Source organism: Cyclopterus lumpus, chromosome 3, assembly GCF_009769545.1.
Source record: "Cyclopterus lumpus isolate fCycLum1 chromosome 3, fCycLum1.pri, whole genome shotgun sequence".
Taxonomy (NCBI): domain Eukaryota; kingdom Metazoa; phylum Chordata; class Actinopteri; order Perciformes; family Cyclopteridae; genus Cyclopterus; species Cyclopterus lumpus.
Genome location: NC_046968.1, coordinates 15,708,265 through 15,723,127, shown reverse-complemented (window position 1 = coordinate 15,723,127; position 14,863 = coordinate 15,708,265). Strand labels below are relative to the sequence as shown.

General features: G+C 40.7%; 2 protein-coding genes across 2 annotated transcripts; one reads left to right on the top strand and one right to left on the bottom strand.

Moving 5' to 3' along the window:
* The first annotated feature begins 528 nt into the window (after positions 1–528).
* Positions 529–5,398, top strand: si:ch211-122f10.4 (lysosomal protective protein). Its single transcript, XM_034558207.1, has 11 exons — positions 529–811; positions 923–1,034; positions 1,117–1,254; positions 1,333–1,491; positions 2,203–2,294; positions 2,735–2,819; positions 2,910–3,062; positions 3,147–3,292; positions 4,072–4,234; positions 4,316–4,405; positions 4,674–5,398. Exons 1-11 carry the CDS (start codon positions 654–656, stop codon positions 4,755–4,757), a joined length of 1,380 nt encoding a protein of 459 aa, XP_034414098.1. The 5' UTR covers positions 529–653; the 3' UTR covers positions 4,758–5,398.
* Positions 5,399–6,380: 982 nt separating this feature from the next.
* On the bottom strand, positions 6,381–14,616 carry slc38a7 (solute carrier family 38 member 7). The gene is made up of 12 exons (XM_034558220.1): positions 14,537–14,616; positions 13,014–13,430; positions 12,204–12,257; positions 11,115–11,259; positions 10,357–10,501; positions 10,141–10,239; positions 9,937–9,994; positions 9,705–9,819; positions 9,292–9,439; positions 8,181–8,380; positions 8,040–8,091; positions 6,381–7,340 (listed from the first exon to the last, which is right to left on the bottom strand). The coding sequence occupies exons 2-12, from the start codon at positions 13,266–13,268 to the stop codon at positions 7,238–7,240; spliced, it is 1,374 nt and encodes a 457-aa protein (XP_034414111.1). The 5' UTR covers positions 13,269–13,430; positions 14,537–14,616; the 3' UTR covers positions 6,381–7,237.
* Positions 14,617–14,863: the final 247 nt, after the last annotated feature.

Sequence of the window (14,863 nt, the reverse complement as noted above, 5' to 3'; positions counted from 1 at the left end):
AACACTCAGAAGTGTGTTTCCTATATGTGTATTATTCTTTGATATTTTACAATTAAATTAAATGACCAAAACCATACAGTTAACCAGGGTTGTTGCTCAGTTGGTAATAGAGGGACCTGCTCCTAATCTCATTAGTTAAAGTCATTCTGAAGAACTGTTATTCGTTCTGATCTCCTTCTTTATACTGATGATTGTATTTATTTCTCAATGTTTATCTTTTAAAATTAGTTTAAATGTGGTTTCTTTCAATTTGTGTTTCAATGTTTTTGTTTCTTTATTTTCTGTATATATAGATATGGTACGAATATAATATACACACTTGCATTTTGTCACTGCCATTTATTTGCCTTTTGTTTAATTTGACAGTAAATATTATATTAAGATCATTTTGTATTGCTTTGGTATGAGTATGTTCCTCGAGTTGTACCATAAATGTAATTACAAAACGACGACGACAACTCAATAAACCCGCTTCATATCTATCGCTGCTCCATCGAGTCAGGCGCTGGTCACGTGACGCGCAGCAGCAGTCATATGACGTTCGGGGTAGTCCTGTTCAGTCGGATTCCGCTGTGGAAGGAAGTTGGGACAGAGAAACCTCTTTCTTGTGTAGCGTGGGGTCCTTTTTGGACAGAAGTGAGTAGATTTCAGGGATGTTCGCGGCTGGTTTGTTGGTGTGTTTGCTGGCCGTCTCCCGGGCTCAGTACGCTCCGGATGAGGTGACTCACCTGCCGGGGATGTCGTTCAAACCGAACTACCGGCAGTGGTCGGGTCACCTGCAGGCACGGCCCGGGAAGTTCCTCCACTATTGGTAAGAAACAGGAACCGCCTGTCACTCTGCGGATCTCCGTGCGCCTCGCATACCTCCTCTGCAGGAGCGGAGGTTTGTTCTGAACTCACCGTGGTCCCCGGTCTCCTGCAGGTTTGTGACTTCTCAGAGGGACCCGGTCACAGACCCCGTGGTGCTCTGGCTGAACGGAGGCCCAGGCTGCAGCTCGCTTGATGGCTTCCTGTCCGAGAATGGCCCATTTCATGTGAGTGGGTACCTTTTGCATTAGTGTGCACGTAGTTTTGTACACGAAGTACTGAATAGGCTTTGATGACTTTCTTTTTCAGATAAATGATAACGGAGCGACAGTGTATGAGAACACATTCAGCTGGAACAAGATTGCCAATGTGCTGTATCTAGAATCTCCTGCAGGAGTGGGATATTCCTACTCTGATGACAAACAGTATGCCACCGACGACGACCAGGTGAGTTCAGGGACTGTCGGTGAACATTATGGACAGCATTGGGACCAGTCTTTTCCGTTTCACATGTTCTTTTCTTAGGTTGCTGATGATAATTACAGAGCCCTGCAGAGCTTCTATGCCAGGTTCCCACATTTCACTCGAAATGAGTTCTTCATCTTTGGGGAAAGTTATGGTGGAATTTATGTACCAACCCTGAGCCTGCGTGTGGCTACTGGAGCGGCAAAAATCAACTTCAAGGTGAGATGCAGTGGTGGAAGGTAACTAGTGTAGATTTACTCAAGTGAGTACAATGTTGAGGTACCTCAGTATTTCCTTTTATCTGCACCTTTTTATACTAAATGTTGTCCTTTTTGGTATTCTTTTTGCCAACATTAATTAGTCTGATAACTTAATCAGTTACTATAAATAAAACAAGACATAATCACCAAATAAATTCGGATTATTCTAAGATTATTGGAATTTACAAGCTGTCTGTATAAAGTAATCAACTTTAGCCACACCTTTCCCAGCTGCATCATTAATTAACACAATATTTCATCAATAATTATAATATATGTTGATATAAATGTGATGCTAAAATAGACCATTCTGCATAATAAGAAAAATTTGGCACTTAAAGCATATGTTGATGGTCATACGTTTCAACTTTTACATAAGTAAAACTTTTGAATATATGACCTACTTGTAAAAAAGTATTTCTACACATGCTCGGTTATATTGCTACTCTTAAGTAATAGAACAAAATACTACTTCCACTTCTGGGGTAAAGTTCTCTTGAGCCTCAGGTTTTATTCATCGGCACCATCACCTGCTCAGTATCGGTACTATCACCAGAATGCAGTTTCATGAAAGAGATGTTGTTTTGTGAAACTCAGATAATACTTTTACAGTAAAGAAGACATGTATTTTAGCTACACACATTTATCGTGACTACATTTTTGTTTTCAGGGCTTTTCAGTGGGAAATGGGCTCAGCAGCTATGCGCTGAATGACCAAACGTTGATCTACTTTGGTTACTACCACGGCCTCTTTGGAGAAGAGTAAGTGGTACTTTAAAATGTAATCGGATGCTAGTGTGTTTCCCTGGTTCCTTTTAGCAATGATGCACACAACAAGCATTACCTCCGGTTGGAAATGACAGCTGACACTCAGTGGAACATTGGGACAAACATGAGGTTTCCAAAGACAGAACTGAAAGACAAAGTCTCATTAAACGCATGCCTTCGGACTGTAAATGACTTGTTAATAAAAGGAAACAATCGGTCTGTAAGGAGGAACAGCAGAGTATGTTATTGTTCTCATAAGAGTCCTTTTCTTTGGTGAATGCCAGAAGTCCAAAGAAAAAAATCTCACAATTTACTTTTGTAGTTTTAATTCTGACACAAATCAATGTAACTGATAGCGTATTGGAGTGCCTCATGCTACTGGGTGACGTGGATGTCATTGTAACGCTTTTTTTTCCCCTTCTTTTTTCGTGCAGCTTGTGGCGAGATCTGAACATAAATTGCTGTGACAAGGGGGCCTGTAATTTCTACAACTCCAGCTCCGAGCTCTGCAATACGCTGGTACGTGTGCACCGTTTCTTTACGCTTCAGCTGGGCATTACTGGTGCTACCAAATGACTCAGATTTGACTTTGTCCTCGTCTCCCTTCAGGTTAACGTGGCCTTTGGTATTGTGTATAATAGCGGACTCAATGAGTATGCCCTTTACTTGGATTGCGAGGGCGGCAGAAGATTCCACAGAGGCTATGAGAGGACCATGAGTCACCTGTTTAAGAACTACAGGAAACCTCAACACACCCACAAGGTGAGTGCTGCTCGCCCATGCACCTGTGCTTTAAAATTATTCTTGTCTCGTGGCAATAATAATCTTCTTTTTTTTTTAATGAAGTTTTCAGATGAAGTGTCTCCCTTCGTGTCTCTGCATGATGTCCCTCCCTGCATCAACAGTACGGCTCAGATTAATTGGCTGAATAGAGGCGACGTGAGGAAAGCGTTGCACATTCCAGATACACTGCCAGCGTGGGACATCTGCAGGTATGTTGCAGCTAAACAAGCTGCGACTCCTTGTTGTTAGTATTGTTTCCTGTAAATCTATTGGGGTACTAAAAATACCAAATGTCTGTGGAAAGATTACAAACATGTTTGGCAGTAGGTTATCCATAGCTATCCAACATGCATGTCAAAAACGATTTATTGTATCAGTCTATACGCACAATAAACTGACCATCTCACCTCTCACACAGGAATAATGTGGTGTTCATAGAAAAGTTGCAAAATGACCAACTGCTCATTTGCATCTGTAAGCAGCAGTTTGGTACATGTGCATTTTACTCCAATATATATATATATATATATATATATATATATATATATATATATATATATATATATATATATATAATATATATAATATTTATTTTAAATGGAAAAAGTGTGCAGATCAGTCAAACAAGACTAAGCCTCTCTGAGGCACAGCAGGGCTTTGAGCTAAATGCTAACATCAGCATGTTTCCTTGGGTTGGTTAAATAAACTAAAAACTGCAAAAGAGGCTGATGGTAATGTCATTAGTCTTGCAGATATTTGGTCATAAACCAAAGGATTGTACATGGCCAAAGCAAGCATTCAGATTGTGTGACTGCTGTCAACAAGTTTTTAAAGGCAACATGTGCACATCCACTAAAGCTATTTTCTGCTCCCAGGACTTTGTAACGGCGACATTCCCATCTTTTTGGGAATGTGTGGAGTTGCGTAGGAGGTGTACAACACGTCAACCGTGATCATAATGGACTCTAAACCTTTTCTTCATTGATAGTGATGACGTTGGGGAGCAATACCGCAACCTGTACCCAACCATGAAGGAGGTGTATCTGAAGCTGCTCTCTCTGGGCCTGCAGGCGCTCGTCTACAACGGAGACACCGACATGGCCTGCAACTTCCTGGGAGACCAGTGGTTTGTGGAAGACCTCGGCCTGAAAGTAGGAACTTTAATTTTAGGAAAGATTATACTACAAGCACAAACGCCTCTTAATACTACTTTAAATGAATGTTGTTCTCAGGCAACCACTAAGTACCAGAACTGGCTTCATGATGACCAGATTGCCGGTTTCTACCAGCAGTATGGAAACATCACTTTCCTGACAGTCAAGGTAACCACCACTTTCTTTAATTCAATTCCATTTATTATTGCCCAAAATCACAAATTTGCCTCAGGACTTTACAATCTGTACACATCTGACATCCTCTTGGGGCCCTCACATCGGAACAGAAAAAAATGTCATGTGTACAGAAGGAACACATAACAGTTGCAACGCATTCAATGCATACGACGGTGTGTGCCATAAGAAGCATGGCTGTCCTATTTCACTGTGATGGTGTGGTTGCATTTCAGTGAAATTCCACTGTCCTCTGTTTCAGGGTGCAGGTCACATGGTTCCTCAGTGGGCTCCAGGTCCGGCCTTCCAGATGTTCCAGTCTTTCATCACTAATGGCTCCTACTGAGCCATGATGGAAACTGCTGCCTGTAATATACCTGCACTCATCACTTGTTAGATGGTAATTTGTTCTCAGGGAAGAGGGTTTAGGAGGGAAAGAGACTGTTGGCACTTGTTCTTATCTTTTATTGTTCATACCTGCAGTGAAGTGTGTTGAGTGTTCGGAGGGAGACGTATGTGTTGTTGGCTTTGCTCTGCTCCACATTAGATATGGAATTAAACTATTCAAGTGCCAGCTTTGAGAAATGTAATCCATTTTTAGATATTCTTTGTGGTCTCCTGAAAAGGAGATCGATACAAATATCAATACATGAATCTTATTTGATTCCTGCTTTTGGGGTTTTGTGCTGTACGTCTGGTTTCAGTCAGGGAAAAGCACTTCCTCAGTTGATTGAAGTTATGTTCTATTTAGCCTTAAACTCGTCGGTGGCTTTGTCTTGTTTTGATGGGTTTACTGCATTGCCCTGAAACGTAAACAGAAATTGTCTTTGTCCAAATACGTGAACTGCCTCTGATCAAATGAAACGATATTCTGTGGCATTATTTTAGGCAGAAGTGTGCGAGTAATGGGCCATTGCTCAACTTTAATGAAAGAACTGTCTTAATCCAAGCTGTATTTGTCTTTTTATTAAATGTTTTGAACTGCTAGTGATGGATGCATGGATTGTCATATCTTCACATGCCTTGATTGTAGTTCATTTATTGAAATATCACAGTATATTTCTATTACAACTTGCCATTAAATTAAATTTTTGTAGGTCGACTTTCTGTGTTGGACAACAGGGACACTTTTTAATGATCAAATGCCTTGGAGGGTGGGGGGGTCTTGAAAATATAGTAAATCAGTGACGAATCATAAATGCAACCGGCATTCACTAATGACCAGAAACTCTTGTCTGCAGCACCAAAAATACAAATTCTTATTCCAACAATAAAGATGTTTTATTGAAATAACGGTCTGAGTCTGAAGTTTTGTACCTCAGACGGCATTAGTTTTAAAAAAAAGTTTTATTCTAGCTTTTTTTTATTTTGTACATGGTAAATGTGATGGTAAAACAGTGACTAAGACAATATAATGCTTTAAGAAATAATCCCTTTAACCTAAACTGTCCCGTGTCCACAAATAAAACACCTTATATTGCTGGGTTTCATAACGTAAATCAAAAGGCTGTATTGAATCTTACTTTATAACATGCTTAACATAAGTAAAACCAATAATTAAATCCATTCAGTTTAGTACCAATTACGTCACTAAACCTTTTAACATTTTCGTGATTTCAAAAGTGTCGGCTGCATTTGCAGCTTTGTTGAAACACAATCAAAACGACATACGACAATCATTGTTGCGAGCATCTTTAGTGTTAAGTAGATATGGTCTTGATTATTGTGGCATAAAAAGGCTCACACTTTGATCTTAAAAAAAAAAAGGAGCAAATAAAGTATTCACTACTTAGTTCATGAGGTGTGAACAGATTCAAGTAAATAAAACTAGTGACAGCAGCCTGAGCACCAAGTCCAACTGAAATGATGTACAAACTGAATTCTGTGAAGGTTATAAATTGTTGCATACATTCATTAACACCGTATACTTGTTCAACCCATTCTGCAGGGAATTGTGTTTTTCATGTCCTAAATGTGGCGGTACTTCTCGTCGAAGCTGTTGTGCACATCGCAATAACTAATCTTATTAAAGGCCGGCAGGATTAAGTGTATGTAACTTTGAACTTTCACAAAACAAATAAGATTTCACCTCAAAGCCAAGTATAAAATCATCATAGTACTTCCTTCCTGAATTCACGTTCATTGTTAAACTATCAAAGAATAAAAAAGGTAACAAGACTCAAACTGTCCCAGCAGTTATCACACCACTCAATGATTGTGTGTGCAAACGTATCACTCGATTCAATGTTCCTTTGGAGAAGAGACAATTCTTAATATGCAGACAAACTATCAGCGGTGGCAACCTAAAGTCTGGCCCCGGATTAGACCTCGGAGCCATGGCATGTCATTTTCAATAAGAAACATTTACTTTGACATGCAAGTTAAAATAGACAAATTGGTACAATTTCATTATTAAAATCAATTTGATTGTAAGACCTTTTTATACAAAAGTCCTTCAGCTCTTGTAAACAGGAGAGGAATATGTTGCCCGTACAGGATCCAGAGACGGGGGAACCAATCTCTGCTCCACTGTTAAAAGCACCATAAAACATAAAACATGCAATTCAAACTGTACATAAAATAAAAGGCAAAGTGTCTGAAGTCATTCGGCATTGTGTCTCTGACTACTTACGACCTGACTGAATAAAGAGCTGTGGAGCTTTAACTCAGTACGGAGCAAGGAATGGGACATGCTGCAGAGGATTTAAAAAAAATGACTGTCATGAGATGCTTCTCCATCTTTTCAAGTAGTTCAGAATCGCAGCATAGGACTGAGCCCCTGGGCCCCCCTGTCTTAAACACCGCTGGCTCAGATAAAACTTCCTTTTAGCTGACGACGTCTTGATAGATGGAGTTAGTTGTGGTGAGGCCAAAGATGAACGCTCCAATCGTAACCATGACAACACCGAAGACCACTGATCCATGCCAGCTGTAACAGAGAGACGAGCGTTAAAGAAAAGTCCTTATCAAGGAAGTGGATTCACTTAACAAATGTCAACGTGAAAGGATCTCATCATCATCATCTCTCCTTTTGGTCATATTGGATAATCGGCTGAATATTTAAACAATTAATCAAAACCCAACAATATTCAGTTTACATTTTCTATAAAACTGGAGCTGGAGAATATAAGGAACTACTGATGTTTTAAACTGTAAACGAGCCCTTTTGAATAAATTAGGCATTTTAATTCTTTTTAATTTATCTAAATAATTTCAGACTCATTTTCTAATCTTTTAAATTGACTAATCGTTGCAGCTCTGGTCTCTCTTAATGCTATGTTACTCTTTGTCTGCTGAATGTCTATTTATATCAAGTGGGATGTAACAACAACATAAATTAGTGATATTGTGGAAGCTTGTTTCAAGGAGTTTTTCGAGACCCTTGTGGCCAAAGTGAGATAATAATGCATCTTTAAGTTATACTTCATTAATCCCTGGAAGAAAGTTCATCCTGTGTTTGAACCATTCTAACTAAATAGTAGAAAAAGGAAGGAACAATGCAGCATGCAACCACCACCTCCAGTTACAGCAAGAGGCTCCTCGTGGGGTGAGATCTGAGAACCTTGTTACCACGTTGCACAATATAATTGAATCCGTTTGCAAAGAAACAGACCTGCAGGCATCTCACCTTGCAGTTCGGCTGTCAGTCTCTGACAGCTTGGCTTGCATCAAACACAAACCTGTTAAAGAGACATTGGACAGACATTTCAGTGTGACATTCAAATCTGACAGAAATCTGAAACCTTGCAATCCATGAGGAAAGTGTTACCCGGGAAGACAAATATAAAGCAGGCTGCCAATCCTCCGATCAGCGAGATCACCCGACCAATATCTGGGATGAAGAGGGCGAGGACGAGCGTGACAACAAACCACACGAGCGTCTGCAGGATCCTCCTCCTCTGCTCACGACGCACACACACCTCCACCTGCTCGCCTTGGAAACGCAGCCAAAGTCCTTCTATAACTGCCCTGGGAGGACACATGAGTACACCAGAGTGTGGTGAAGGAATGCTGCATTGTCTGAATTGTCTTTATCACACACTAGTATTGCATTGATCGCATTCTGTATCACATCCGTAGCTGTAAATCACTGCACCATAGGTAGAAATAATCATACAGCAACAGTCTGTTCATGCTAGTGCAATTAAAAAAAATATAAAATTACAATCTCAACCAGAAAGGTGCACTCAGTAGAGGGCAGATTTGTCCAACGACCACTGCTGTATTGTGAGATGTAATGATGCAACCCACAATTGGCCAACCTCACGACTAGACATCGTTGGATTGTGAGGCGTCGTAAAAAAAACTTCATTAAAACTAAAAACACAAGCGGCGAAGAATGCAGGCAATCGGCTCGAAGTGGTCGCATAAGACACGGCATTCCATCAAGCCAAAAACTAAATTAAACTCATTAAGCTATCTGCCCACCTAGCAGCGGCGGCGATGTACTCAGCAAAATGTAAAGGTAGTAGCATGGACATGACCTCAGTTGGTTCTGTGTGTCACAGAGAAGCGGCTGTGAGCCTGGAGACACTGACGCTGTGTAATCACTCGCTGCTCCTAACAGTCAGCAGGCAGTCAATGTGAGTATAAATCAGTGAATCAATGTTTTGATAAAGTATGAGTCAACCACAAGAGGCCCGTGAGCATACCTCCAGAACATAACACCAACCAAAATATAATGCTGCAACAGAATGCAAGATTAGTTGTGGACGGACACAGAGGTGCACACTCACGGACGCAGGGACACAAGCACACACGAGACCTATAGCTTTCTCCTCCAGGCGGAGATAACAATAACAGCTGTGACAGACACAATAAGCCGAATAGGGAGACCAGAAGTGTGGAAATGAAACGTGCACATTTGTACAAAATCTTACCTCCCACAGAAGTGTAAAATGGGGTAGGAGGTGATGACACAGATGACAATAAAAGCTCTTGCGATGGCCACAGCGATATCGTCGGAAGGGTACGACATCAGCACATCCTGACTGACGTTGGAGCCAAAAGTCAGGAAGCCACAGACACCTGATCAAACACAATAATCATTTAAGTATTGACAAACAGGCACAAGCCATCTGACTTGTTACAACATTACACAGTCGTTGACTATTGATATCAGGATAACTTAAACTGACATTTATACACATTAAGACCAGTCACATGTTGATAGCCAGGAACTACTTTGAGACAAGAAAACCAATTAAGTGGATGGTTTAGACCGTATAATGCTATCAAAATAGCATTGACAGGTTATCAGGTATTTATATTTGAAGTCACACATTGACAGTACCTGTTCCTGTGTAAACAAAGAGGCAGATTATCATACTAAGAGTGACTACCACTCCCCAAGGTTTGAGCTCTTTTCTGCTCATGCTGTTGAACACCGGCACACAGCTGACGTGGCACTGTAGAACAAGATCAGGAGGAAGCAGGCAAGACAAAAATCAGTCATCAGTATCAAACTCTGTTTGAAACAAAGACATTTAGTTTTATGATCTCAAATGACACAAATGAAGAGATACCTGGAAACCAAAGCAAATGGTGGGCATTGCATTGAAAACTGCAGTCCAGGAAGCAGAACTATTAAAAAAAACACAACGATTTAGCAACTCAGGCAAAGCATGACGACGAGTACGCAGATGTTTCTGCTTGAATGAGTAGGTGGACAGTGCTTAAGTAAGTAGGCAAACATTTTGAAGAATGCCATCAAGTGTGTGCAGACTCACCTGGCGGGAACGTGACTCGGAATCATATCTTTATCTGGCCAGATGTACTTTATAATGACCACGATGGTCACATACCAGGTTCCCATCACACTCAATGCACTACAATGAAGAAAACAACCCAGACATGATCATGACACGAGGCCAAAGCTAAGAAAACATGAACCAATTTCAATCCTTGGTGAGAGAGTAAAATGAGTTAGTAACACAGTTTTGTACCTGGCATACTTCTGAAAGCCAATCTCTTTGGGGATGGAGAGAGGAAGAATAATCAGGACTGCAGTAACAGAGATGGTGAACTTGCGGTCGGTGTACCAGTGGCCACTGACTACATCATCTGTGTCATGAACCACTGCTGCCACCACTGAAACAAAATACAGGAATTACAGACAAATGGGACAGACAGCCAGCCAGCAGGAGGCAGTATAACGTATGCTGGACGAGAGTAGAGAGTGTAATTGTAAACGGCAGTACACATGGAAGATATTTAGCTAAGCAGATAATTAAAGTCACAACCACTCCACTAATTTTTTTTAATCTCTAAATAGGTGGAAGGTCGCAGTCCATTTCCAGAAAAAAGGCCAGAGGAGTATTTCTCCACTGTCAGCGTCTCAGTGTGAGTATATGTAAGAGTCGGTCACATGAGGGTCACATTCACTGAGAGGAAAAGCTGAGCGGTGTCATCCTTGGTGCTCTTTGCCCTCATCAATGATGGCCCAGCAACACACTACCACCACAGACATCTTCCTTTGTTCACACACACACACACACACACACACAGGTCACAGTTAAATGTGGTTAAACGTCCATGGAAACGTAGGTGACTGAACAATATGTAATGACAATTACACAAAGCTGTGCTCTGAGAAATTGTATCTTTAACCATCAGAGGTTTAGGAAAATATGTTCTACCCAATCCTATCGAATAAGAGGGCAGCTTCATGGGTGATTCACCTTATAGGTGTGACAATACTTACAGCGATCCAGCTGGTCTCCAATGACAATGAAGAAAGCGATACAAGTCCCAAAGGTGTAGACAACAATGGCGACTTCACATGCGATTCCTGTTACTTTCCCACAAGTGGCTCTGACGACCTCCTGATAGGTGCTTTCATTACTGACCTGAAGAAAGCAATCGGATAATTAAAAAGTGGATTCAGCAGTAAATGTATTAGAAAAACCTTTTAGCTACTTAGTCACTGTGATTTATATGACAATCTTGAGATGATAATGCATATTCATTTGAATTATGGTCATATTTATTGAGCCCTTGAAGGGACTTGTGGTTTTTATGCAATGCAGAGTCAAGAAAACATTCCCCAGCATTGTTAAAACACCTCCAGGATCACGTTGTGTTAATTGTGTTCCCTCAGTAGCTTGATTCAGTTCGTCTTTGCTGACAAGTTTTCCTGATATAGCTCATGTGGTTTAAGATATGGCAAGCTCATCTTTTAATGCAGTTGTACAACAGCATGAGCAGAGTTTAAAGCAACAGTCCAAATAAGGTATCAGATAAGTTGCCAACAATAAAAATAAAAAAGTATAATATTTACTAGTGTATTTGTTCCATGGCAATTTCCTTTCATCGGATATATCCACAAGTAAACCTGCACTAGGAGTCTCACTGTTGACTGTAACCGCCTGCAGTTTAAGGCATATAGAGTATAAAGTAATGGTTCTAATCTGTTGAGTACAGTCAGTCCATCATACTCAATGAAGTCAGCTATTACCAAAGTACCACATCATTTATATCCATAAATATTCTGCAGATGTTTCTCAGTTAGAACAAACAACTAAAATGTTTTCAACAAACTCAAACTTGGCTGGACTCGTTCTCCATTGTGTTTTAACATCTAAGCACAAGTCTGAGCCATCAGGAAGTGGAACTCTGAGCTGTTGTGCAATGCGCTTCAGGAATACAACCACACAACGGTATTGCACAATGCTACTGAGGGAGAAATACTTGAGAGAAAGAAAGGTACTCAGATTTAGAAGGCTGTAGAACAGATGCATAGTAAGACTTTCAGGAAGTCTGAATCTGACGCTCCTGATTCAGTGGTACAGACCTGGCAGCAGTAGCCCAGGATCACCAGTCCACTGATTATGAAGATCAGCATAAACTGAAACAAAGAAACGGGAAGCAATGTGTTATAGTTCCAGATTGATGTTGTCTCTCTGCAGTTCTAAGTTGGTCACAAGAACTTAGAAAATACATTCAGATGATCAGCAGTTATCAGCGCGAACATTCAGGGCAAAGTCGTGTGTAAGAACGGGTGCCTGATCTTTTGTTGAAGCCAGGTTCAGTCTTAGATTCCAATTTAGATTATCAAACCAGCTTTTTTTCCCTTTCATCTCTTCTTAATATTTCCTCTGTTGTGTTTTATTAAGGTATATGTTGGTAGATACAGTAATCAAATATAAAACTCTTATTGGCCTCTTGAAATGTCTGATTATCATTTGTCATCACATTTTACGAGCTAAACAATGATTAGAATTGTGGGTTGCAGCTCATTTGATCACATTACACTAGATGTTAATAGTCTGAGTACTTATGTAGGGCTGGGCAATACATTAATATTATTTTGATATGGTGACAGAGACTAGATGGTCTTGGACTTTGGATATCTAAATAACACAAGTCGTCTTGCCCAATATTAAAAGCTGCATTACAGTAAATCTGTAATTGTGTGAATTGTCTAGCATTTTTCAAATCTGTCTTTACCCACTTAGTCCTTATATCCACATTACTGACTGTTATTTAGCACAAATCGTATTTTGTGAGAGCACCGATATTCAACCCAACAATATCGATATTGAGGTATTTGATATTTGATCTACTTCAGTCAGTATTAAGTGCCTCACGGGGATCTCCTCACCATTTGAAGCATAACTCCTGCAGTCACTCCTCCTGCCAGGTTAAAGGCTGCAGGGAAATTGAGTAGACCAGCTCCCAGGGCTGCGTTTACCACGATGAAGACCGCTGCCCAAGACGACACGCCCCCGCTCCCACTCCTTTCCGTCTCAAGGTGCCGGACAGAATCCACGCTGGGGCTCTGCAAGAGCCAAGCTCTTTCTCCAGAGTCATTACTCCCAATGGCGCCCCAGTCCTCGACATCTGTATTAATCGCCATGAGTCAACAACCCAGAAAATGTGTCTCCAACTCTCGGGATCCAAGTGGAGGAAATTCTGATCAGAAAAATCTGGTATCTTAAATACCACAGCAGTCAGGGGGCAGCGGATCTATCTCAACGTTATCACCAGTATCAGTATGATGGTGGATCCAATCAGTAATCTGTAATTAGATATGGTTTGCATTTAGAGATAGTCACATTGGTAAATACATTTATTTTTAAACATGCACAGTGCTGATACAACACGTCCATTACTGTAACGTGGTTCTTTGACTTACTTTAGATTATTGTGAACAAAATGTCAAGCATTTTAAGCACAGCAATTTTCTGTAGGCTGTTCTTGAGGAAACATTAGTACACACATAGTGTTCTTCTCTTAATCAACAATTACCGTTACAGATAATATTATGTGGAAAGTCAAGGTAGGTAAACCATTTCTAACATGTTTCATGTTAATGTCAACTTTGTGAGTATATCAACATTTTAATGAGCCATTTCCTAAACTGTTTCTATCTTATCTTCGATAACAAACGAAGTACGTACTCAGGACTCAGAGGCATGGAGGGCTGGTAAAGGAGACACAGTGAACTATTTACCAGTAATGATAGCTGACATTAATGCTGATGTGCATTGAATCTTAACAATACACCCCAAGTGGAAGATGGCTAAGCCTTTCATACAAGTCAAACTAGGTAAAGGTAATTAGATCATTCTTTCTTCGTTGTGAAGACCCTGACACGTATCCTATGCCACTTTATTTATTGACATCATCTGTAAAGAAAAGTGTCACAAACAATGAGCTCAAGAACAAACATGAATCCCAAACAATAAAGACATGTCGGCCGACAGTTGAATCTCTCATTAAAACGCTTAATTAAACGAGGAATGCAGAACATAAAGTAACACTAACGTGACTGTCAACGAGGGAAGCTGCTGGTGGCTCTGCTTCGGCTGCACCAGGAGGTAAGTTACTGGTTGAACACCCCATCTTTTAATGGGACGAGATTATTGCTTTTCATGAACATAACAATAACATCTGTCAACGCAGTCAACCCCTTTGTTACGGTGTCCAATAGCTAGCTAGCCAACGTTACACCAAACCTAACCGTAGCTGGATACAAGAGGTCTTTTCACCAAGTCCTCACGCGCGCACACACACACACACACATACACTTACACTTACACACACACATCCCCACGTCACGTGACCGACACTCGCTCTAGTTTAGTCGCCGTTTAGCGAAAAGCTGAAAATGAATCACAGTACCTTGAGTTGAAGTCTCCAGTTGGTGAATGAGCCGTTTGGGATATGGGAGCCTGTCGGTAGAACGAGGAGGGGCACGTGACACGTCACATGACTGGAATTGTGGGTATTGTAGTTTTCTCTGTTGATTACTCCTCGATGACAGGAAAATCCTATATATGGACATTTGGAAATGAATGTATAGGAAGTCTCATGTGATGTTTCGGCAGTTAATACAGTTAGTTAAATGTCTGATAAACGACGAGCCATTGCTACTCATCATTCTGCTTTATTACCTCATCCTCCAGCCCAGTGTTGTAGAGGGGCCCCGCATCAAAATGTAGGATCCCA